Source organism: Tachypleus tridentatus, chromosome 9 (genome assembly GCF_004210375.1).
Source record: "Tachypleus tridentatus isolate NWPU-2018 chromosome 9, ASM421037v1, whole genome shotgun sequence".
NCBI lineage: Eukaryota > Metazoa > Arthropoda > Merostomata > Xiphosura > Limulidae > Tachypleus > Tachypleus tridentatus.
The window spans coordinates 25,753,571-25,776,896 of record NC_134833.1 but is presented as its reverse complement, the minus strand read 5'-3'; the positions used below and the strand labels follow the sequence as shown (position 1 = coordinate 25,776,896).

Genomic DNA, 23,326 nt, shown 5'->3' with positions numbered 1-23,326 from the left:
TTATAAGCTAACAATTTAAATTGTTTAATAAATTATTAAATCTTTCATAGTCACGTAGAAATAACTACCAGTCTTAAATTTTTAAAATTATTAAAACTGTACTACATACAGTAATTTTTCATTTAGTTTAATTATAGGTGTAAATGTACTTTTTTTATATTACAAGGTATTTTTGTGTTTGTATGTATCATTTAATTAAAATTGTTTCTATAATTTTACAGGCTATATTAGCTGGTGATTTTATCCTCTCCAAAGCAGCAAAAATTTTAGCAAAAGTAGGAAGTGAAGAAGTTATATTGATGTTATCAGAAGTAAGTTAACTGTATTAGTAATTCAGAAGGTTCATCTTAAAGGTTCTTCACTATAGGGCCTGGCATGGCCAGGTGGGTTAAGGTGTTCGACAGTTAAAAATTAGTAGATTTAGACTGCAGTTTGAATTGTGTATTTAATGATTAATGAAACACAATTAATAATCATATATGTAAACTGATCTATTGCTCCACATTATCATCTTGTTTAAACAATACTAACAGAATTAATGGCTCAATATACAATTTAGTGATTTACCTGGTAACATGAGACACTGTGTCAAACTTGTGTCAAGGCAAGATAAAATGTAGTATTATTAAAAAATGTTTTAGTGTAAGCCTTCCAATGATTGTCATCCACTTGACAAGGGAAGGGCATTTATACAATAAAAGGCCTGGCATGCCCAGGTAGTTAGGGTGCTGAACTCATAATCTGAGAGTCACGGGTTCAGCTTGACTAGGGAATAACATTTGTCCAAAAAAAGGTCTGGCATGCCCAGATGGTGAAAGCACTCTACTCATAATTTGAGGATCACGGGTTCGAATCCCTGTTGCACCAAACATGCTCACCCTTTCAGCCATGGGGGCATTATAATGTGACAGTCAATCCCACTATTTGTTGGTAAAGGAGTAGCCCAAGAGTTGGCAGTGGATGGTGATGACTAGCTGCCTTCCTCCTAGTCTTATACTGCTAAATTAGGGATGGCTAGTGCAGATACCCCTCAGAAACAAACAAACAAATATTTACTATAGTTTACTTCTGTATTTTAACATTTAGCTCACTAAATGTTGTGATTTAGTGTACTTATTTGATTTTCTGCAAGTCTGAAATAGTTCACTAATTATCATGGTGTCTTTATCATTAAATCTACTGATGCAGTAGTTTGATCAAATGCTAAAGTGAACTACACTTTTTGAGAACAATGAGAACAGAACTGTACGTTGAGTTGGGATGTGGATTTAGAGTTTGTTGCTTTGTTATATTCTGTTGAGGTGTCATACAATCATAAAACAAAAACACACACATACATTAAAGGTTACTTTATTGGAAGTATGTGTTTCGTTCACTCTGACTCTACATCAATTAATTTTTCTGCTCTTAGAATATTTGTTTTTGAAACTGTTTTTATACTCATTAAATTATAAATCTAACTGTGGTAGCATTATGATACTAAATGAGTGGGAATATACTATGAACATCTACTGTGTGTCAATATACAATACAAGTTACTTCTGCAACAATATTCTGTCGGCTTAACATGTACGTAATGTTAAAATAAAGTGTGATTAATTATTTGAATTTGTACTTTAAAATAGGTTTTGATTATTTATTACAATTCAAAAGCTCAAACATAATGATATTAAGAGACTATGCTTTATCATTTCTAAAATACAATAAGTTCAAAATTATACGTATTCAAAACATTACCATGCAAGGCTTGTTTTCAGGAATAATATTTAGTAAGCACATGTTTTCAGTCTTTAACTTTTTAAATACTTGAACATCATTTTGTTTATATATTGGTTTATTATTAATGCCTATTTAATCATTTTTTGTTGTCATAAATAAGAATCAGTTATAGAAAACAGTACTGGCTGTGTGATAAAATAATTACAGTTGAATATTTGTTTCACAAATTAACTTGACAGTAAACTAAGTTATTTTGATGCATACATTGTTTAATTAATCGTTTAATTTCTTGTTTGTTTTAGAAGAATGTATGCTTCAAAGTTCATGTATGTTTCTAAATGAATTTAGTTGAAAGTGCAATAGCTTGAACTAGTATTAAAACTTCTAAACTAAAGTAAGATTTGAGAGTGCAGAACACATAGAACAATAAACTTTTTCTGTGCATTGGAAAGGTATATCTTATTAACACACACACACACACACACACACACACACACACACACACACACACACACACACAGTGTGCTTCAAAATTACAAAAATAAGATTCATGAGAAGCTTGATTATAAAATGCACGATATCTATTTGTTGCTGCAGCTCTCTCAAAATATAATGAGAAAATTATTTAAACAATATCTCGTATTTTTGAACCTGATGTTTTTTAATTTATATATTGTTATATGCAGGTATTATTAGATCTTGTTCAAGGAGAGTTCATGCAGATGGGTTCCAAAGAAAATGAAAGTGAAAGATTCTCTCACTATTTACAAAAGACGTTCAAGAAAACTGCTAGTTTAATGGCTTATACTTGTAAAGCTGTAAGTAAATTTGAAGCTATGATTTTTCTTTGGTTATGCCTATAAGTTGAATATTGAAACATCTTTAACAAGTACTTTCAGTTCACTTGTTTAACTGTGTGCAGTATTAATGTTGTATATTCTTTGAAACTTTTATGTTATTCATAATCATGATAAATTCTTATCTGTTTTAAACTTCCCATTGAGCAGCATAATTGATTCTTTTTTACTATAATCCAGAACAACTTAGACACCCAAAATTAGTTTATAAATCTTCATGATAAAGTTCTTACTACAACTGGATATTCATATAGCCACATAAATAATTATTTGTTTATCTCATTTACTGAAAACCTTGAGGGATTCAGATCACATGATATATCTAAATACGACTTTTAGTTGTTCAAACATGTTCTGGAACTATGAATACACATTATTTACTTTAGAGAATATGGTTTTAATGGAAATACTTTGTCTGTTTATCTTGCAAAAGTCCATGGCAGGAACTGTTAGGTATAGTATAGATATAGGTAAAAGAATCTCGGCTTAGATGATGTCTCGATATGAAATATTTAGTACACACATGCTTCTGCAATTGAGAACTTGAATAAACAAGTAAATATTTGATATTTATTATATGTTTTTAATATTAATAGATTAATTAATAAATAAAGTATGAAATTATGATCTAAGTACAAAGTTACTTATAATTTTTGTGTATTTAATATAATAATATTATAACTTAGGTTTACTTTGTTTTCACTCGTGGACAAAACAGAGTTGGTATGTAAGTAATAGTGATAACTTATGCACCTAGAAGTTTTGGTTTCATACCATCCTACACTGAACTTAGAGTTGTTGCTGTTTTTGAATTTTCATTATGTTACTAGGTTGCTTACTTAGCAGGGGCCGATGAAGAACTCCAGGAATCAGCTTTTCAGTATGGCCGAAATGTGGGTATTGCCTTTCAGGTAAAGTCTCAGTGGATTTCAGTATTTTGATTGAAATCAGGCATGCATATTATACTGCAGGCTTATGTGAAAACATTTCAAATGTTGATTTTCATAATAGTCACTAATGAGAGGAAGTTTTCTAGTTTTATGATCTAATGAAGTTATCAACTTTATTCTTTGTCATATTTGTTTCTTTTACAGACACATTATAATGATTTTATTTATTAAACTGGGATATTTTGTTTCTTTAACTTTTAGTCAGATCCTAATAATAATACAGACATTTCTTTGCTTTGTCCAGAAAAACAACTTGTGTTTTGTTGTCATTCTTTGTTTTATTAAATGGAAGATGACAAGAGGCTACATGAACAACTTAGTTAACTATAGTTAATAGATAGTGTCTGTGCTAGCTATCCAAGAATAAAAATACTAGCTCAACAAATATATAAAGAGAACAATTCTGCCTGAAATAAAGCTTGCATGTATAAGATTTCAGACGGTGCTTGAGTTGAGGTGTAATTAAGTGGAATGTTGTTCTGGTTAATGTTTTTGAACAATTTGTCCCATGTTTGCAACTCACATATCAAACCTTACCATTCCACTTGTTAATGTTTTACAACTTAAGCATTGATTTCAGAACTCTTGTAAACTGTGAAGTACACCATTGGTGTTTTGTGTTCCAGAGGAACAGTTCTTTAAGCTTGTTTAAAAGTACATGTGTGAGAAATGCTTTTAACTGTCACACCTTTTTTATATGTAATATTTAGATGATTTCTTTGTGATTTCATCATATCAGTCTTAATGAGTCCTGAAACTATTTCTCTGAATTATAGCTCGTAAGTCGCTGTGTAGTATTCCACAGTGATCAGAGTAGATAAGAAAATATAGGATATAGTAAATAAATCAATTGTTGAAAGCAAAAGTTGATATATATATTATACAATGTATGTATGTATGTATATAGAAGAAAATAATTATTATGGCCTAGTTCAAGAAAAAATATATATTGAGAGTTAAAAAAACAAATAAACTGACATTCTATTTTCCTGCAATGAAAGGTAAAATCTTTATTAGTTTGTTTTTGGTTTTGAATTTTGCGCAAAGCTACTCAAGGGCTATCTGCGCTAGCCATCCCTAATTTAGCAGTGTGAGACTGGAGGGAAGGCAGCTAGTCATCACCACCTACTGCAAACTCTTGGGCTACTCTGTTACCAACGAATAGTGGGATTGACCGTCACATTATAATGTCCCCATGGCTGAAAGGGTGAGCATGTTTGGTGCGATGGGGATTTGAACCCGCAATCCTCAGATTACGAGTCAAATGCCTTAACCCACCTGGCCGTGCCGGGCCTACTTTATTAATTACTACTGACTAGTTGTCCTGATCATCAGGTCTGGTATCTGTTATCTGATGGTAACTGTGTTACAGAATTTAGTCAGTTATAACTCATGATAAGGATTTTACTTTCATTGTGCTAGAAAACATAGGATTTTGTGTTTTTAACTGTTAATATAGTAGCACAATGTGTCTGAAAAGAAAAAATCTGTTTTCACGTTCACACTTGCTTTTTTTTTGTTCATCATTCTGATTACTGAGTTTCACTGGCAGAGAAGCTGAACTTTGGGTCAGATTTATTTTGTTCTTTCTGTAGATATGTATATTTTAAAATAATTTGTTTCATGGATCTTTATGTTGCTATTTTTGTTTAAGTAAACTTAGGAATAAAGTTATTATATGGATTATTTTAAATTTTGTTTGATTTAAAGTTCTCTAACAAAAAGGATGAATCTTAATGTTAAATGTTATTTGTTCTAGTTAATTGATGACTTGTTGGATTTTGTATCCAGCCAAGCAGAAATGGGGAAACCAGCTACAGCAGACCTGCGTTTAGGCTTAGCTACAGCACCTGTTCTATTTGCATGTGAAAAGGTTGGTTTATTTAATTTTAATAAAATTTGATACAGGTTTTATTTTAATTCATTCAGATTAATAAGATGTGTGTGTGTGTATATGTAGCGCGTGCACACACACACACACACACACACACGTAGAAGTTCAAAAAATAAAAGTGTACCTAGCAGATTTATTCTTGAATAAAACATTTTTAAACCACACAGTTGACGTTAAGACAAGTATTGTGATTTTGAGGTACACCATGAAGCAAATATAAACTTTATTTTTGCTTTTCACTATATTGCAGAATTTTTCATTGTTAGGTGAAGAATATGCATAATTATCACTAAATAATTGATTACAACAAAATGATCCACAGAATTAATAGTTACTTGTATAAAAATTAACATTAAGTGATACCAACATATTTTATCTTACATTATAACATGCCAGTTGAGCTCCAGTGATAGTTTTCGTAGTGTTTGTAGCATATTAAACTTTTGGTATAGATTCATGCAGCTGAAGCTGGTTCTTTAATAGATTTAATAATTTTAAATAAAGATCTGTTTACTGCTCTTATTTTTCGTTTTTCATCATATTATTCTTCATATATTAACTATAAGGACAGTATTTCCCAGCTTTCACTATCTATAAACTGTTGTAACTACACCTAGAAGTATGAGTATTATTTTTCAGTTATATTGTTCTAAATGAGAAGCAAAACTTGAGTTATTTTAAGTAGTTGACTGTTCTTCTTCAGGAGAATAAAATTCAGTTATCAGTTAGTGTAACTTGTCAAGTTTCATGTGTAATATCCTAAGTCGTACTTAGAATAGAATTACTTCGTAAAGTCACAAAAAATATGTCTATAATAGCTTCTGACCAGTAATATTTGTTTTTGATGTAAGTAACAAACTTTAATTCAATATATAAACTTGTAAAAATTGAAGATAGTTTAAATTATTATTAGAGAAAGAATGTGTAGTGTACACAAAATGACACCTGTAAAACACTTCAATCAATCTGTCAGGTTCTCTAATGTTTATAAAACACTTCAATCAATCTGTCAGGTTCTGTAATGTTTATAAAACACTTCAATCAATCTGTCAGGTTCTGTAATGTTTATAAAACACTTCAATCAATCTGTCAGGTTCTGTAATGTTTATAAAACACTTCAATCAATCTGTCAGGTTCTGTAATGTTTATAAAACACTTCAATCAATCTGTCAGGTTCTGTAATGTTTATAAAACACTTCAATCAATCTGTCAGGTTCTGTAATGTTTATAAAACACTTTAATCAATCTGTCAGGTTCTCTAATGTTTATAAAACACTTTAATCAATCTGTCAGGTTCTGTAATGTTTATAAAACACTTCAATCAATCTGTCAGGTTCTCTAATGTTTATAAAACACTTTAATCAATCTGTCAGGTTCTGTAATGTTTATAAAAAACTTCAATCAATCTGTCAGGTTCTGTAATGTTTATAAAACACTTCAATCAATCTGTCAGGTTCTGTAATGTTTATAAAACACTTCAATCAATCTGTCAGGTTCTGTAATGTTTATAAAACACTTCAATCAATCTGTCAGGTTCTGTAATGTTTATAAAACACTTCAATCAATCTGTCAGGTTCTCTAATGTTTATAAAACACTTTAATCAATCTGTCAGGTTCTGTAATGTTTATAAAAAACTTCAATCAATCTGTCAGGTTCTGTAATGTTTATAAAACACTTCAATCAATCTGTCAGGTTCTGTAATGTTTATAAAACACTTCAATCAATCTGTCAGGTTCTGTAATGTTTATAAAACACTTCAATCAATCTGTCAGGTTCTGTAATGTTTATAAAACACTTTAATCAATCTGTCAGGTTCTCTAATGTTTATAAGCTTGTTTAAATGATGAAAAATTACTTACTTAGTTTTTCTGGCCAAGATATGTGATATAACTGAAAGTAGTTTAATATAAATGTACATAAATCTGATATTAATATAGTTTTTGACATTTGAGATAATTTACATAGTTATGTTGTTTTATAGTTTCCAGAACTTAACTTTTTGATTATGAGAAGATTTTCTGAATCTAATGATGTAGAGAGAGCATATGAAGCTGTTATGAAGGTAATTTGTTACATTTATTTCTCAATTCAACACTGCAAATAATATAGATATATATACATACATACATACATACTAGGAATAGTATTTTTACAACTCGGTGGTTATATTTGTTTTTTATGTTACATACACTCTAGCTATATTTGATTATTGTATGTTTTTGTTGAGAAACGTTTTACAGAACAATTGTATAAAAACATATTATTAATAAACATGAGTTGATTAAAATGGTACCAAAGATGGAAGACCTTGATATTTCAGACCGTCTGATGAAAATTGTTTTTCTTTTCATATATTTATATTATTACTATTACAGTTTCAGTAGTATTGTAATGCATTTATTCTGTGTTAAACTTTAAATGTTTGATATTACAGTGTTAATTTGTAATTCTTATAGCATTCAGAATGTAACCTTTTTGTTGAGAAACATTTTTGTAAGGCTTAACTTCTCTTGATTTCAGACAACACCAGTCATTTACTTTATTTAGTGTCTACATTTGATTTTATGGGAATTTATAATAATCTTTTGAATAGCTGTATATAATTATTTTTAATTTATTTAAAAATTTTGAGTATTGTAGATATATATTTTCTTATGATTTAGTAATGAAACTATTACTATGGAATACTATCTTTTTTTGTATTTAAGAAAAACATTGAAATAAAATGATGGATTCTAGTTTTTCTGGACTTGCACTCAATAAGAAATAGTCTAATCAGTCATTAAGCATGAGTTTTATGCTTAACAGTCGTATTGTAAATTTACATGTTAAATTAATAATGACTAGTTATTGCTTTGTTTTTCACAATGTATTATAGTTGTGGAATATACTGAGGGCTTTTTGTCAAACAAGCTAACTGGCTTCTGTTGTTGACATATAGAGCGACGGATTGGAACACACAAGGATGCTGGCACAGAAGCATTGTACAGAAGCAGTACGTCATATAACATTATGGTCGGACTGTCTAGAGAAAAAGGCTTTAGTAACGCTCGCCAATAAAGTGCTGAACAGAAAAAAATGATGAAGTCCTTAGTAGCAATGAGTAGAATTGAAACAGGAAAGTTTGTCTTTTATGACTGCAAAGAAAGAAGACCAGTTTTAAATGTATTAAGAATGTAGTCTTCTGTACTGATTGGTGCTTTAGTTTGGGAAATAAGATAAACTGTAGGTAAATTAATATAATTCATTTTTATATGGTAGTTTTTGATTTTGTGATTTTTCTGAAGCAAGAATAATAGTGACATTTTATAATATCTTAAGTGTGGCAGAGAATAAATAGTTTTAACAGTTGTGTTTGAAAACGAAATTAATTTAATGCCTTATTTGAAAAATCACGAAATTGTTAGTTACAAAGAAAGGAAGCCAATTTGAAAAATCACTAATTTGTTAGTTACAAAGAAAGGAAGCCTATATAGACAAATATTTTTCAGTATTATACAAAATTGTAAAAGTACTAATTTGACCTTGTAAAATGTTCACCACACAGACTGTGATGAGCCCTCTTTCTTTTTGTTAGCTTAAATTCAACCCAATCATAATATCAACTTAAGACCTTTATTTTACAGATACTTTGTACAAAAAGTAACAAAGATAGTCATTATAATCATGTTAACTATGTGTAAGATAAAATCTTTACAGATTGTAGATTTGGAATCAAGAAATATTTATAAATTTTTAGAAACTCGTAACAACAATGTATTAAAAAGATTAATGTTTTCTTTTCTTGGGAGATCAGACACACAGGTTCTAGTAGTTAGCATGCCTGACCATACATGGTTTCTATCTCATTGTGGTTTAAGTGTGCTCCAGACTTTTGGGGTCATGTATGCATTATAAGAGTAATGGTCAAATCTTCCTATTTGATTAGAGTAGCCCAAGAGTTGATGGTAGATGCTGTTGGTTAGCTGCCTTCCTTCTGGTCTGTTAGTTCAAAATTAGGAAGGGTTAGCTCAGATATACCTTACGTAGCTTTTCACAACTTTCTAAAACAAATAAACACATTTTACCAGGGGATATTTCCTTCCAATTAAAAGTTTCTCTGCAGATAATAAATAATATTTATATTTGGATTCTTCTAGACAAGGAAATTAGCACAGTGTCTGGCAATCAAAAATCACTAGTGACTCGTATAGTCTTGCATCAAGGTATTAAACACAGTGTGTATTAAGATAAAAATAAAGAATGATGAACTGTTAATTGTTGTGAGTAAAAATTAAAGAGAGAGAAAAATAGTATATTTGCTACTTGTATAAGTATAAATTTTCATAAGAAAATAAAAATCTCTTACAGATTAAAAAAACACATCAAAAGATATTTTGATAGCTGACTGAATTAGTGATGATTTTGGTTTACTAGAACTAAATAAAAAAAAAAAAAGATTCTTGGACTTATGGATGTGCTGTCTTCTCCTTACATGAACTGAATGCATTTTGCAAATTTTGTTACGTGTAACATCCAAATATGGGTGCAAGGTTTAAATTATTTTTGTGAAGCTTGGTCTTCTAGTGTAAAATTAGCATGTACTTTTCTGTTGTAATATAAATACCATACGTCTCTTATTTGTTTCCTCCTTTAAAGAACTTATTAGAAACGTCTTGTTTGTGAGTAATGAATTGAATAAGGTATGTGCATTGGAGACCAAGTTGGTAGGTTTTTCTTTGTGTATAGGACAGAAAGAAAAGTTAATATTGTTGGGTGTGATTTCTGAACTTGTGGTGTCAATAATTCAACATTTTTATTCCATAGTCTAACAACTTTTTTATTTTCTGTGGACTGCAGACCCCAGTTAGTTTTATAGCCAAGTAGCTTTTAATAGTGTTACTAAAGCAGAAAAAAACTGTTAACTCCTGATTGGGTCATTAAATGTTCTTTATATGAATTTTTTTTACAAATTTGAATTTAAAAATTGAACCCTAAATTAAATTTTAGTGTTTTTTATTTCTACTTACAGAGAATCATTTTTAGAATGATTATTTAATTAGATTTGTCTCAACTTTAGGTTCTGAGCAGCTATTGAAAATACCCACAGAAGGAAATTTTAAAACGCGCGCAGACGCATACACACACACGCACTTATAACTTGGTTGGTTTATCAAAAACAACTAAATATATACGTCAGTTGATGTTGCACGTGTTTAAATGTTCCTTGATGTTTTATTCAGGGGAATGCAGGTATTAAATACAATTTGATGATAAAATATTTCATAAAAACAGTGTAAGAAAATAAAGGATAGAATGTACCTTGTCTCAGTAATTGATAATTGTCTTATTATTTGTCCAATTCTCTCCATGGTTACTATACATCATATTTAGTCTTTCAATTTGTCATTTGGCAATGAAAGGAGAATATTTATTAATAATATATTTATCTCTTGGGAAAGCTCATAACATTTTCTGTATATAGGTGTAAGATATGTTAACGTGAACAATGACAACATCTTACAACATATAAAGAAGAAACAATACAATTTCTATACACAGGCTCTGAGAAAGAGAAATTATCCACAAATAAATTGTAAAACTTTATATTTGACTTAAAAGTTTAAACTTTCATCCAATGGATCCTGAATTTGGAAGGAAATAAAAATAAACATTTTAAAGTGTAGTCCTGGAGTGAGTTATCTGTATTGGTGAGTTACTAAACTTGTACAAGTGGAGTTTGTGATGGTTTTTATTATTGTTATTAACTCACTAGTTACTTACAGAATATTATTCTGGCAAAGAATCTGTTAACATTTCAAAGTATATACACTTTTTGTTACTTGTGATCTAATTAAATAAATTAATTATGTAAACAAATTTGAACCAGTTTAATGACAAAGTATCTTGTAAACGTGATTAGCATTTTTGTTAGTGACTTGCTAGTATAATAAGAAAACCCATATAATAACTTGTGGATGTTTCATCAGGTTACATTTTCTATATTAGTAGTATGCTAATATAGTAAATTTTCCAAACTGAACATTCTACTTGTGTATTAAGTTTTGTTTATAATAGTTCTTCATAGCTATTGCTATGAAGAACTAATGTTTTATTTTCTGCCTTCCTCTTAACAAGCAACCTGTGTACATCAGTGGTGCCTAATAGTCTTGTATTACATACAAATCACTCAAACAGTCGTAACTTGTACACTACTAGATTAATTATTCATAGATTGCTATAAAGATTCTTTCTATTCACTTATTTAAAAAAAAAACTTGTGGTTGATTTTTACCTCCATATAACTCATTTGTGTAATAATAAAGAAGCAGAATAATAGTAATATTAGATATACTTACAGGTGTTAATACACACCAGCAGATAATGGTGTGTTGGTGCCTTTTTTCAGTTTATCATGTGAAAGGTAGTGCTCAATTTGTGTGGTGTATTTTATTTTATCTTGTATTATCCTGACCTTTCATACATGAATTGTTGAAAGATTCATATTGAATTTGTACAAACAGTGAATTAAGTAATCACTAGATGGCAGTAATGACAGAATATACTTATGTAAATGGAAATCATTATTTCTAATTTCTCTTGCCAAGGAAAATTGCTTGCTTCTGTTATTTTATTGTGAGATCAATAAAAAACAATTTGTAAAAAACATTGTATGTCTTTGTGTTTAAATATACATGCTTTATAAAGAGTTTTTAATCTGATAAGTCCACTAAAGCTAATAATATGAAGTTGTCTAATTGTTTGTTGATTTTTATTGGACTCAAAGTAAAAAATGTTTAATGGATCGGAATGCAATTTTCTGTTTGATTGGGAGTTTGTGTTTGATGTAAATACGTTATTTTGATGTTAAAGTTAATTACATTACAATCTGAAACACAGTTTGAAAACAAAGTTCTTAGATGTTGTAGTAGTGTAATTCTCTTATTATTATTTTTCAAATTATTTTGGGAAAATAAACAACGTCCAGTGCACAAAATTATAAGTTACTCTATTACCTCCTCTAACTTTTCTGTAAACGTGAATAATTGTACACTGCTGTACATTTCTGTATATCGTTAACAATCTACTGTATTTGTGAAACAATTCCCTCAGCAGCTCACTTCACGACACTTCATGTTTATGTCCTGCAGGTCCAGATGTTTAAGGCGCTCGACTCGTAATCTGAAGGACGCGGGCTCGAATCCCCGTCGCACCAAATATACTCGCCCTTTCAGTCGTGGGGCGTTATAAAGTTACGGTTAATCCCACTATTCGTTGGTAAAAAAGTAGCCCAAGAGTTTGGGGTGGGTGGTCTGCCTTCCCTCCGGTCTTACACTGTTAAATTAGAGTCAGCTAGTGCAGATAGCCCTCGTGTAGCTTTGAGCAAAAATTCAAATGCATACATACATTTTATGTTTAAGGATCATCAAATTGTGCTACGACGAAACTAGACGGCAAAACGTATTAGAAATTCCTTGATGACCTAATTAACGTTATCATTTACAATCTGAAGCTACATCTAGCTAACAAATTAATTACAACTCTGAAAAATATAACTCGCGATAAACTACCCAATTCTTAGATTTTAAAGTCCCATGGACAAACCTGATACAAAAATATGTGTGAGTATGTGTATTATACGTAAATGGTAAAGGAGGAAGTAAAGTTATTTATTATCGTTAAATGGGCGTTGTATTAATTATATTCGGTAAATTAAAGTAACTCGCCCACGAAACAACAACGCTACTACAATATTCATATACACACATACTCGTGTAGAAGTCCGGTTTCGGTATTCGTGTTGGACAGAGCACAGATAACTCATTGTGTAACTTTGTACCTAACTTCAAACAAATAAATTTTCGAAATGTTAACATTATTCTGTGGCCAGGTGGGTTAAGGCGTTCGACTCGTAATCCGAGGATTGCGGGTTCGAATCTCTGTCGCACCGATCATGCTCGCCATGTCAGTCATGGGGGCGTTATAATGTGACAGTCAAACCCACTATTCGTTGGTAAAAGAGTAGCCTAAGAGTTGGTGGTGAGTGGTAATGACTAGCTACCTTTCCTCTAGTCTTACACTGCTAAATTATGGACGGCTAGCGCAGATAGCCCTCGTGTAGTTTTGCGCGAAATTCAATAAAACAAAGAAATATTCTTCCTTACTTCACTGATGATCAAGTATTTTGTTTTGTGAATTACATATGTGGTTTGGTTTGTTTTTTTGGATTTTCGCACAAAGCTACTCTAGGGCTATCTGTGCTAGCCGTCCCTAATTTAGCAGTGTAAGACAAGAAGTTCATAATTTTATGTCATTATAACGGGAAAGCATGTTTAAACCCGCGACCCTCGGATTACGAGTCGCGCGCCTTACGCGCTTGGCCATTACATATGTGACAAACACACATATGTCTATTGAATTTTAATTTTATGTCATGGGAAATTAATATTACGGAGGAAAAATATCACACTTGCTCTTAATTACACTTATAAATTTAATTTTAATATATTGAACGTGTGTGAGATCAAATGATTGATATTCTTCTTGAGAAATTAATATAGCTGAGATATCAAACAGTCAGTAAATCTGATTTCATGTCAACTGTATACTTCTTAGATTATCAATATCTTCACTAAGAAGAAAGCTCACCAATCTTGACAATAAAGTTTATATTACGCAATAGGTGTCGCTACTTGTTTGATCATGTGATGATGCAGTAAGTCACCTTTGAAGAAGGCTAAATTTCTGGGAATGAAATGTTGGAAAATTGTTCGAGGAAAACTGTTGAAGGTTTATTTCTTGACGACATATCATAACAACTAGTTCAGCATCTGTAAACAGTAACTGCATTATAAGGTAAGAAACAATACTTTCTAAACATATGTTGCCGTGATATATACTACCTCGGAAAGGTTTTGTAATGTAAAGAAAGGATAACTCGAACCCTTATTGCTAATGTTTAAATCAGGCTTAACTGGGCTCAGTTACGTGAAGGAGCTAGGACTGGAACTTCAGTGTCCTTGATGTAGCGATACTCCAATCCATCACACAGCAAATTCGCCTTATAAAGTACAAGTCACACTTTGGTGCATCACCCGTTCTAATATTATATGATCCAGATTTAAAGCATAACCAATGGCTGTGTTAGTCATAATCTCCAACCTCTTTCGTTGTATATGTGTGTTTTTATTTTTTCAAAACTCATCTGACTAGATCTTAACTACCATTACGAATCTATGAGTGAAAGCAGATGAGAATATGTGGTAATATGATAACCACATTACGTCTGCTACACTCGAGCAATAACAGTGCTGCACTTAAGGAATTTTAGTGTTTTTAGATAATGAAAATAAAAAAAAATCACAGACCATTGTATTCAACCGACATAAAGTAGAAAATTGTTCAATTACACTATGTAACAAAATTTTACTTTTTCTTGTTCCTGGGCAGAAAGTGTTATTTCCCAATTGCTTATGCCTAAAATAAATGGAAAAGACCTATTTTTCTCTTGAAACTTTGCTTTGGTGACCTGGGAGCTTATAATGAAAACATGATTGAAGACAATATTTGGGGACTGATACGTGAAAGTGATTTACATTAAAGTTGCAAATGTTGAAAAACTACTCACTTCTGAACATTTTTGTTTATTTTTGTATAACTTTAGTATAAATACATGTAAATCTTGATTCATATGTTGTTTTATTCAGAACATATGTAAATGCAAATGTGCCCATTTTTACATAGAAAATAGGTTAATTTTTAAATTTCATTATCCAGATCACAAAAGCAAAGTTTGAAGGGAATAATGGCCATTTTCTGTACTTTTACAACATAAGCAATTAAGAAATAACGCATACTATCCAGGAACAAAATTTGTGTTACATAGTGTTATTTAGTTCATAATTAATGAAATAAAAATTGGACCTGCCATCCAATTGGAACAGTGTTAACAAAATGTAATTTATTGCTTTACCTGGTAATCTGATACTATGTGACACCCATGTCAGGGGAAGATAAAATGTAGTCCCAATAAAATTGATCAATAGGAAACTCGCACAGTTAGACACATGTTATATGGATAAATGACATGAACATTTGCAACAACCAAATGTTAGAAATGAAATATGAATTTACCTGTGTATTTATTAAAGTAAAGGAGAGATTTTGTAATAACATTGGTTGAAAATGTGGAATAGTGATTGACAGGAACATATGAGGAGTAAACCACACCCATTCTACATCATGCTATTATATAATTCATAAATCGTATCATTAAGTTCAAGGTATGATCATAGTACAAATGCTAAGGAAATATGTGTTTGGCCATGAATTTTCAACAAAATTTGTAATAAATGTGAATGTACAATGATGTTATTTAAGGTAGATTAGTAGCAAAGGTGGCTTATTTATAGAATAGTTATTGATTAAAAAATGTATAACTTTCAATATATAGAAATGCCAGAACATTTTTGTACCATTATTTTCCAATATTTTATCTGCTATTTAATATTACTTTCATTGCGTGAAATGGATGGATAGTAGATTGATGATAATTATATTAATTCTTAAAGTACAGGTGAAAAACTACTTTTAAGGCTGTGCTATCCTTGCTTCATTAAAGCTGTTTATATAATTATTCACAATAACACATAGAATGTGTTAAGGTTAAAGCCTGTATTCAGTTTTATGAGGTACTTCATTTACAATTAATACGGATATTGATTGCACAAATCTATAAGTTAGAGTTATGATTTCTTATTATTAAACATGTATATACATAAATCATGCTCTTATTTAAACTGCTATTGCTCAATCACTTTTGTCAGTGACAATTGTTGTGCACATTCTTTCACTATAGCCACATCCAATGATATGACAGAGCAAACTGTTGTCAGGACAATTTGGTCTGCTTATGACTGTGACTGTCAACATGACATAAAGTAACATGTTGCCTGGGTAAACAGTAGGCTGTTGATAATCCCCATCCATCATTTTTTGACATGCTGTTAATTCAAGTTGAGCAGATGTAACCATGTATCAATTGATTCATTATGTAGTCTGCAATACCAAGTTTATTGTATACCCTTGTTTCATTCAATTTAGTGGATAAATAGAATTTTAAAAGGTTTTAAAGTTTTGTATACAAGTTTTAGGACAGTAAATGCTTCTTGATCCAATGACACCAGTCGGATCAAAGTATAGCGTGAAGAGAGATAACATCTGATGTATTACTAGCCCTTATTGCCCAAACCAGTTTGGGCCGATACACCTATTTCAGTTTTAACATTCACTCACTTGTGTGAGTACTGTTGTTTTAAAATAAATCATGCCAACTCAGCACATATCACTAAAGGTGTTTTCTATTTGATGTACAGTTATTCACATTTTATTTATGAGAGCATTATATATTCAAAACTACAATTTTATACTTGCATGACTGGAAACTATGATTCTCTAGGACTTCCTACTCTAATAATATCAATATGTAATAAATTTTAAGTAATGACAGTACTTCCAGTTTATGTGGTTGTGAAATTGTTGGTTTATCATAAATATTTATAATGAAAGTAATTCATCAGGTGAATTCGTTTAGCATCAGTAATATTTACATTATTTTACCTTGGAAATATAACACTTAAAAGTGTACAGTATTGAAGCAAATTTCAAACTCCATTGATATTCACTCTCATTTTCATCTCTTCAAATTAGTGGGTGTTGTTGATTTTTAAATACTGATAAGCAGCAAAAATTTATAAATTGTTAGGTTCCACAGTTAAAAATTAGTAGATTTAGACTGCAGTTTGAATTGTGTATTTAATGATTAATGAAACACAATTAATAATCATATATGTAAACTGATCTATTGCTCCACATTATCTTGTTTAAACAATACTAACAGAATTAATGGCTCAATATACAATTTAGTGATTTACCTGGTAACATGAGACACTGTGTGAAACTTGTGTCAAGGCAAGATAAAATGTAGTATTATTAAAAAATGTTTTAGTGTAAGCCTTCCAATGATTATTATCCACTTGACGAGGGAAGAATATTTATACAAAAAAAGGTCTGACATGCCCAGGTTGTTAGGTTGCTCAACTCATAATCTGAGGATCACGGGTTCGAATCTTCGTCAAACCAAACATGCTCACCCTTTCAGCCATGGGGGCATTATGATGTGATGGTCAATTCCACTATTTGTTAGTAAAAGAGTAGCCCAAGAGTTGGCTGTGAGTGCTGATGACTGCCTTGCCTTCCCTATAGTCTTACACTGCTAAATTAGGGAAAGCTGGTACTGATAGCCCTTGTGTAGCTATGTGCAAAACACAAAAACAAAAAACAAATTATACAACAAAAATGTGGTAACTTTGTATTTTGCTCACAAAAATTGGTTGGATTTTGTTAAAGCTTATAAGTATCTTATATACAAAGAATTACATTGTCTTATAATCTGTAGTAGTTATTTGCACTCAGACTATAAACAGTTTGAAAGCAAGGTGATATTTCCTTTTAAGTATAAAAATACTTTTCTTTTTTTCATATAGTTTTTATTTCATTTGTATAACCATTAGAACCTTCCAAATGAAACTCAAAAGGTTTTAAAGTTAAATGTTTATACATATTTAATTTTCCATACCATTTCTCTAACTATTATCATAAACATACAATGCAATGACTAAAAGTAAGAAATATCTTGTTGAATATCTTTAAAGATTTTCTTTTCATTGTTAATAATTTCAGGTCTTTTCCTTATCACGTAAGTTAATTTTTTGTTTTCTTGACACTTATTATTCATCTCAACACAAGTCAAAAGTACTTTGGGATATGTGCAACTAGTATGCAAAATTTTCATTCAGCAAGTAATATTGTAAGCCTTGAGAATGGACATGAAGTAAGATGTATATTTAAAAAAATGTTTAATTTTTTTATGTATGCATTTTAAAACAACTAATGCATAATTAACTGAAATATAATAGTTAGACCTACATACAAAAAATAGTATTTCTTTTCTGTAACATATTTAGGTAAGAAACAACCATAAGTGCTATAATTAGTTAAGCGACCAACGGCACTACAGTCAGTTTGATGTATTCTATTGTTAGATTATAGTTTAAAATGGGCTCTTTCTAGTGGCTATATACATGGGTATGTAACATTTACCTTCAGGGTCGTGGCACCTGTTAGAGGCTGAAAAAAAATTGTTACGTGTTTCAACTGTGACTATTCAGAGAACTTTGAAATGTGCGAGTCAGATGGTTATTTAAGCATCTTATTGTTTAGACATGCCTCTACTCAGCTACTCTTGTATTATTTAAGATGCAGAAAGCCAAGGTAGAGAATTTTTCGTTGCTTGATGGTCGCATGACAATACATTTAAAGTTTTAAGTGATTTTTAGAGGTTTATTTTGAAATAATGGATTTAAAACTTTGATAACATACACTGTGATATTAATTTCAGTCACATACATAGATAGTGAAGGGGTTTAATTAAAATTTGAATATAACACTGACTTTTGTTGGAAAATATTTAAAGGAGCACCTGTTGTGAAAGGGTTAAAACATGCATGAATTTAATTATATTGATAAGTCAAATGAAAACTGTTGACAAGCAGATGTTTAAAATCAAGTAAGAACTTTAAATATTTATCTATTAAAGGAGAGGTTTTGTTTTCATGGTCGACAAATAGTATCTGTCGTGGCTTAATGCATGCTGTTGTCAAGGTAATATACTGTTTGCTTATGCTTACAGTTACAGTTCTTAACCTTTTGACATGCTGTTGGTTGGATTTGAACAAACTTTATATATAAAGGTTTTTGAATTATATAATACAGAACATATAGTTTGCTGTTTAGCTCAGTTTTTTAAAATTCATAGAGCTATCAAACATTCTGTTAAATTTATCATCTCTACAACATCAGTAGATCTTAGTCTCACCTTGTATGACAACCTTTCTATCCCAGGCACTGTTTTAATAGCCCTCGTTTGAACCATTTTCAACAATACAGTGTTCTTCATAAGGTAAGAAGTATGAGACCGAACACAGTACTCCAAAGGTGGCCTAACCAGTGACCTACACAATGAAATTATAACTTCTTTAAACCTATATTCAGTATTTCTATAGGTTTGATCTAATATTGAAAAGCAATATTTAATAGATAGCAGCATTCAAATCCAATTTGACAATTTTTATTATTTTTAATGTGCATTTTCACATTTTGAACTCACTAGAAATATATAAAAAAAGGACTATCTGTGCATCTACAAGAAGCTGCTTATTCACTTCGTATGCTCTGATCCTACCTGGTGCATATTTAACATATAAATGTATGTGAAAGAGCTCGCTGAAATAAACATTGTAGAAAACCTTCAACACAGTGAAATAAAATATTGTAGAAAATCTTCAACACAGTAAAATAAAATAAATATTGCAGAAAACCTTCAAAACAGTAAAATAAAATAATCATTGTAGAAAACCTTCAACACAATAAAATAAAATAAACATTGTAGAAAACCTTCAACACTAAAATAAAATAAACATTGTAGAAAACCTTCAACAGTAAAATAAAAAACATTGTAAAAACCTTCAACACAGTGAAATAAAATATTGTAGAAAACCTTCAACACAGTAAAATAAAATAAACATTGTAGAAAACCTTCAACACTAAAATAAATAAACATTGAAGAAAACCTTCAACACAGTAAAATAAATAAACATTGTAGAAAACCTTCAACACAGTGAAATAAAATATTGTAGAAAACCTTCAACACAGTAAAATAAACTAAACATTGTAGAAAACCTTCAACACTAAAATAAATAAACATTGAAGAAAACCTTCAACACAGTAAAATAAATAAACATTGTAGAAAACCTTCAACACAGTGAAATAAAATATTGTAGAAAACCTTCAACACAGTAAAATAAATAAACATAAACATTGTAGAAAACCTTCAACACAGAAAAATAAACTAAACATTGTAGAGAACCTTCAACACAAAACATAAAAGCATACATCAAAAATTCTGGTTTTTGTTTGATTTGATAGGAAACATTAGTGTTTGTTGATTTCATAGATTTTTTTTTCTGATTATAATACGGCACTCATTACTACCTTGGAAAAAGATCATAATAGTTTTCTACAGAATAGTGCTAATTTTATCTTGTAGCTTGAATACAAGTGTGGTTTGATAAATTTTAGGTCACCAGTTTCTTAACCTCAGAGTGTGCTGGTGTGATGTCACTTCCTGTGTCTTGCTTTTGAGAAGTCATAAGTAAGTTTACCACACACATAATGAAAGGCCTTTTTTGTCTTTTCAACCATTTTTTCCAGTGTAGCTTCCAGTTTAGCAGAAATTTAAATAGATTGAAACAAAATGATAAAAGCTTAGCTTTGTCATACATTGCCAGAAGAAAATGTGTTTATGAAAATCTTTACAACTCTGATTTTGTTTTTAAAAGCTTGTTTTATCATATTATTTTTCATGTGAATTATTATGGGAAAAAATTTTTTTTTTGTGGAACAATATGAAGTAGGCTTAGTAAAATGTTTCACTCAAGCATGTAAAATGGGGTGTGTTGAATTGAAGTCTCTTCAGTACACTTGATATCAAAAAGGAGGTATTTCTGGGTAGGAAAATTGAATTTTATTCTTGAAGCTTTATCTTTCAGTGATTATGATGATATAAAAATTCTTCAGATTAGATACTATTTTATTATAGCTTAGTTTTTTTCATTAGTTTATGCTTGGATCATGATTTTGGAACATGATATATTTGTTAATTCACTGGAATGTGTAAATAACTTAAGGAATTTCAATCAGATTTGATTATTTATGTAGTAGTTAAAAGTGTTAAAAATTAATCATTACAATAGAGAGATATGCATTTGGAGCTGTTTCTGTGGAAACATGGCTAGAAATAGCTATTTCATTCAAGTTTCTGGAACGAAAGAAACCTACCCTGTGATATATTTATTAATTTACTGTCATGTGTAAATAACCTATGGAATTTCAATGAGATTTGATTATTTATTATGTAGTAGTTAAAAATTTTAAAAATTAATCATCAAATTACTGTCTTACCATACACATTTTATCATATTAACACTTTTGCTCTAAGCTAGGTATAATGCACATAAGTTTATATACACTTGCACACGTTAAGCATTTGCACTGTAACTGTTGATACAGCATGTGTATCTTCACAAAATTTGGTCAACTTTTAGTAAAGATTACAAGTTTTTGTACACAAAAAATAGGATTTTTTCATGAAAATTTTTACTGAAGATTTGTTTGAGAAAATGGAGACTGTTTTGTCATTAATTTGAGTACAAAGTGATTATGGAGACTGTTTTGTTATTAATTTGAGTACAAAGTGATTATGGAGACTGTTTTGTTATTAATTTGAGTACAAAGTGATTATGGAGACTGTTTTGTCATTAATTTGAGTACAAAGTGATTATGGAGACTGTTTTGTCATTAATTTGAGTACAAAGTGATTATGGAGACTGTTTTGTCATTAATTTGAGTACAAAGTGATTATGGAGACTGTTTTGTCATTAATTTGAGTACAAAGTGATTATGGAGACTGTTTTGTCATTAATTTGAGTACAAAGTGATTATGGAGACTGTTTTGTCATTAATTTGAGTACAAAGTGATTTCATGCTGAGGTTAAAACAACTATTCTTCATCCCAAAAATCTCAAATATTATTTGTATAACCTCTGAAACCTTGTAAGTATATTTAAAATATTTGTTTTCAGTAAGACTTCATATTTTATTATTTTCTTTACTCTTAACTATGCAGGGTCTGTTACTTGACCAACCTTGTAAATATAAAACATTATAAAATAAATATAAATTATGCTTTTTTTTTGTGCTAGAATGGCTACATGTTATAACATGAAAATACAAATGTTTAGTCTCATAGTGCTATGTATTTACATGTAAATGTATTATATTGTATTATATTGACCTTACAGTCATATGTCTAGCCAACAGTACATAACACATTGATGTGGTGCATGTGCACGCATGTACCCAGTAAAATAAAGCTAACCTTTAGTCTTCCCTGTCTTGGCTGTGTTTTAGCAGACTATAGTATTTTGTAATATACAGTCACATTTCAGTTATTATATTTATATATGTATATTTCTTATTACTATTTAGAAATAAATTAGTAAACTTATTTTTCTTAAAATGTAGAACAGTAAATCAAGAAGTAAAGCAAACAATTATCTCTTCTCACTATGACCATTGTACTTGGTTACTGGATGTAGGTTGCTAAGCCTTTTAAATTTTGCACATGGAGGATATTAAACAAAATTTTTTAGGTTTTTAATATACAGTTGAATAACCAGAAAATCTGATTCATTGAGCACCTTTTAGGCATAGAGTGCAAATCTACATAACAGATGTCAAAATTAAAAAAACACTAATGTTTTACAGCAAAGTTTTTGGAATTCACAACATAGACAATGATGAGGAAAATTAGATGATGTTAAATGATTTTTTTTAAAAGCTAAATATTGTTTTAGTAAGTTTTTACTCTGTTTTGTGAAGTTTACTTAGGTATTTTCTCTGCGAGATATTAGTAACACTTCTTCAGTCTAGAAAGGGTTAAGAACCAGGATTTCTGGGCTCAAATCGTAGTTAAAATGAATTACTTTTCACAATATTTATTTATTTTGCATACTATCTCACGTACACATTTCATTAATAATCACTGTTCAGTGTTTGAAACTGTTGGTGATATATTATTCATATTTTAATTAAGGAAATTATTTGCTAAATATAATTATTTTATTGTACCTTCTGAATATTAGTTTAGAAACCTGCTAATAGGTAATTTTCTAATATACAGTTGCCTCAGATCCTTATAAAGAGGACTAAACTGCTGACGTTGGGCTCCAAGTTCATAAGGACTATA

At 30.1% G+C, this 23,326-nt stretch overlaps 2 protein-coding genes across 12 annotated transcripts in view; both read left to right on the top strand.

Annotated features, from left to right (window-relative positions):
• qless (decaprenyl diphosphate synthase subunit 1 qless) overlaps positions 1 to 12,397 on the top strand; it is a 32,971-nt gene extending 20,574 nt beyond the window's left edge. For 8 of the 9 annotated variants that reach the window (XM_076453292.1, XM_076453299.1, XM_076453294.1 and 5 more), the window contains 6 exons: positions 222 to 311; positions 2,406 to 2,537; positions 3,407 to 3,487; positions 5,286 to 5,399; positions 7,403 to 7,483; positions 8,363 to 12,397. In XM_076453292.1, the coding sequence (XP_076309407.1) occupies positions 222 to 311; positions 2,406 to 2,537; positions 3,407 to 3,487; positions 5,286 to 5,399; positions 7,403 to 7,483; positions 8,363 to 8,503 (639 nt within the window). In that variant the 3' untranslated portion in view covers positions 8,504 to 12,397. The remainder of the gene's footprint in view (positions 1 to 221; positions 312 to 2,405; positions 2,538 to 3,406; positions 3,488 to 5,285; positions 5,400 to 7,402; positions 7,484 to 8,362) is intronic. The other variant, XM_076453293.1, reaches the window with a different exon arrangement.
• A 1,684-nt stretch (positions 12,398 to 14,081) lies between these two features.
• The window catches only part of LOC143224881 (signal transducer and activator of transcription 5A-like), a 63,378-nt gene continuing 54,133 nt past the window's right edge, over positions 14,082 to 23,326 (top strand). For 2 of the 3 annotated variants that reach the window (XM_076453289.1, XM_076453291.1), the window contains exon 1: positions 14,092 to 14,256. The gene's annotated coding sequence lies outside the window, so the exon portion shown is untranslated. Of the gene's footprint in view, positions 14,257 to 23,326 lie in introns of all 3 variants that reach the window. The other variant, XM_076453290.1, reaches the window with a different exon arrangement.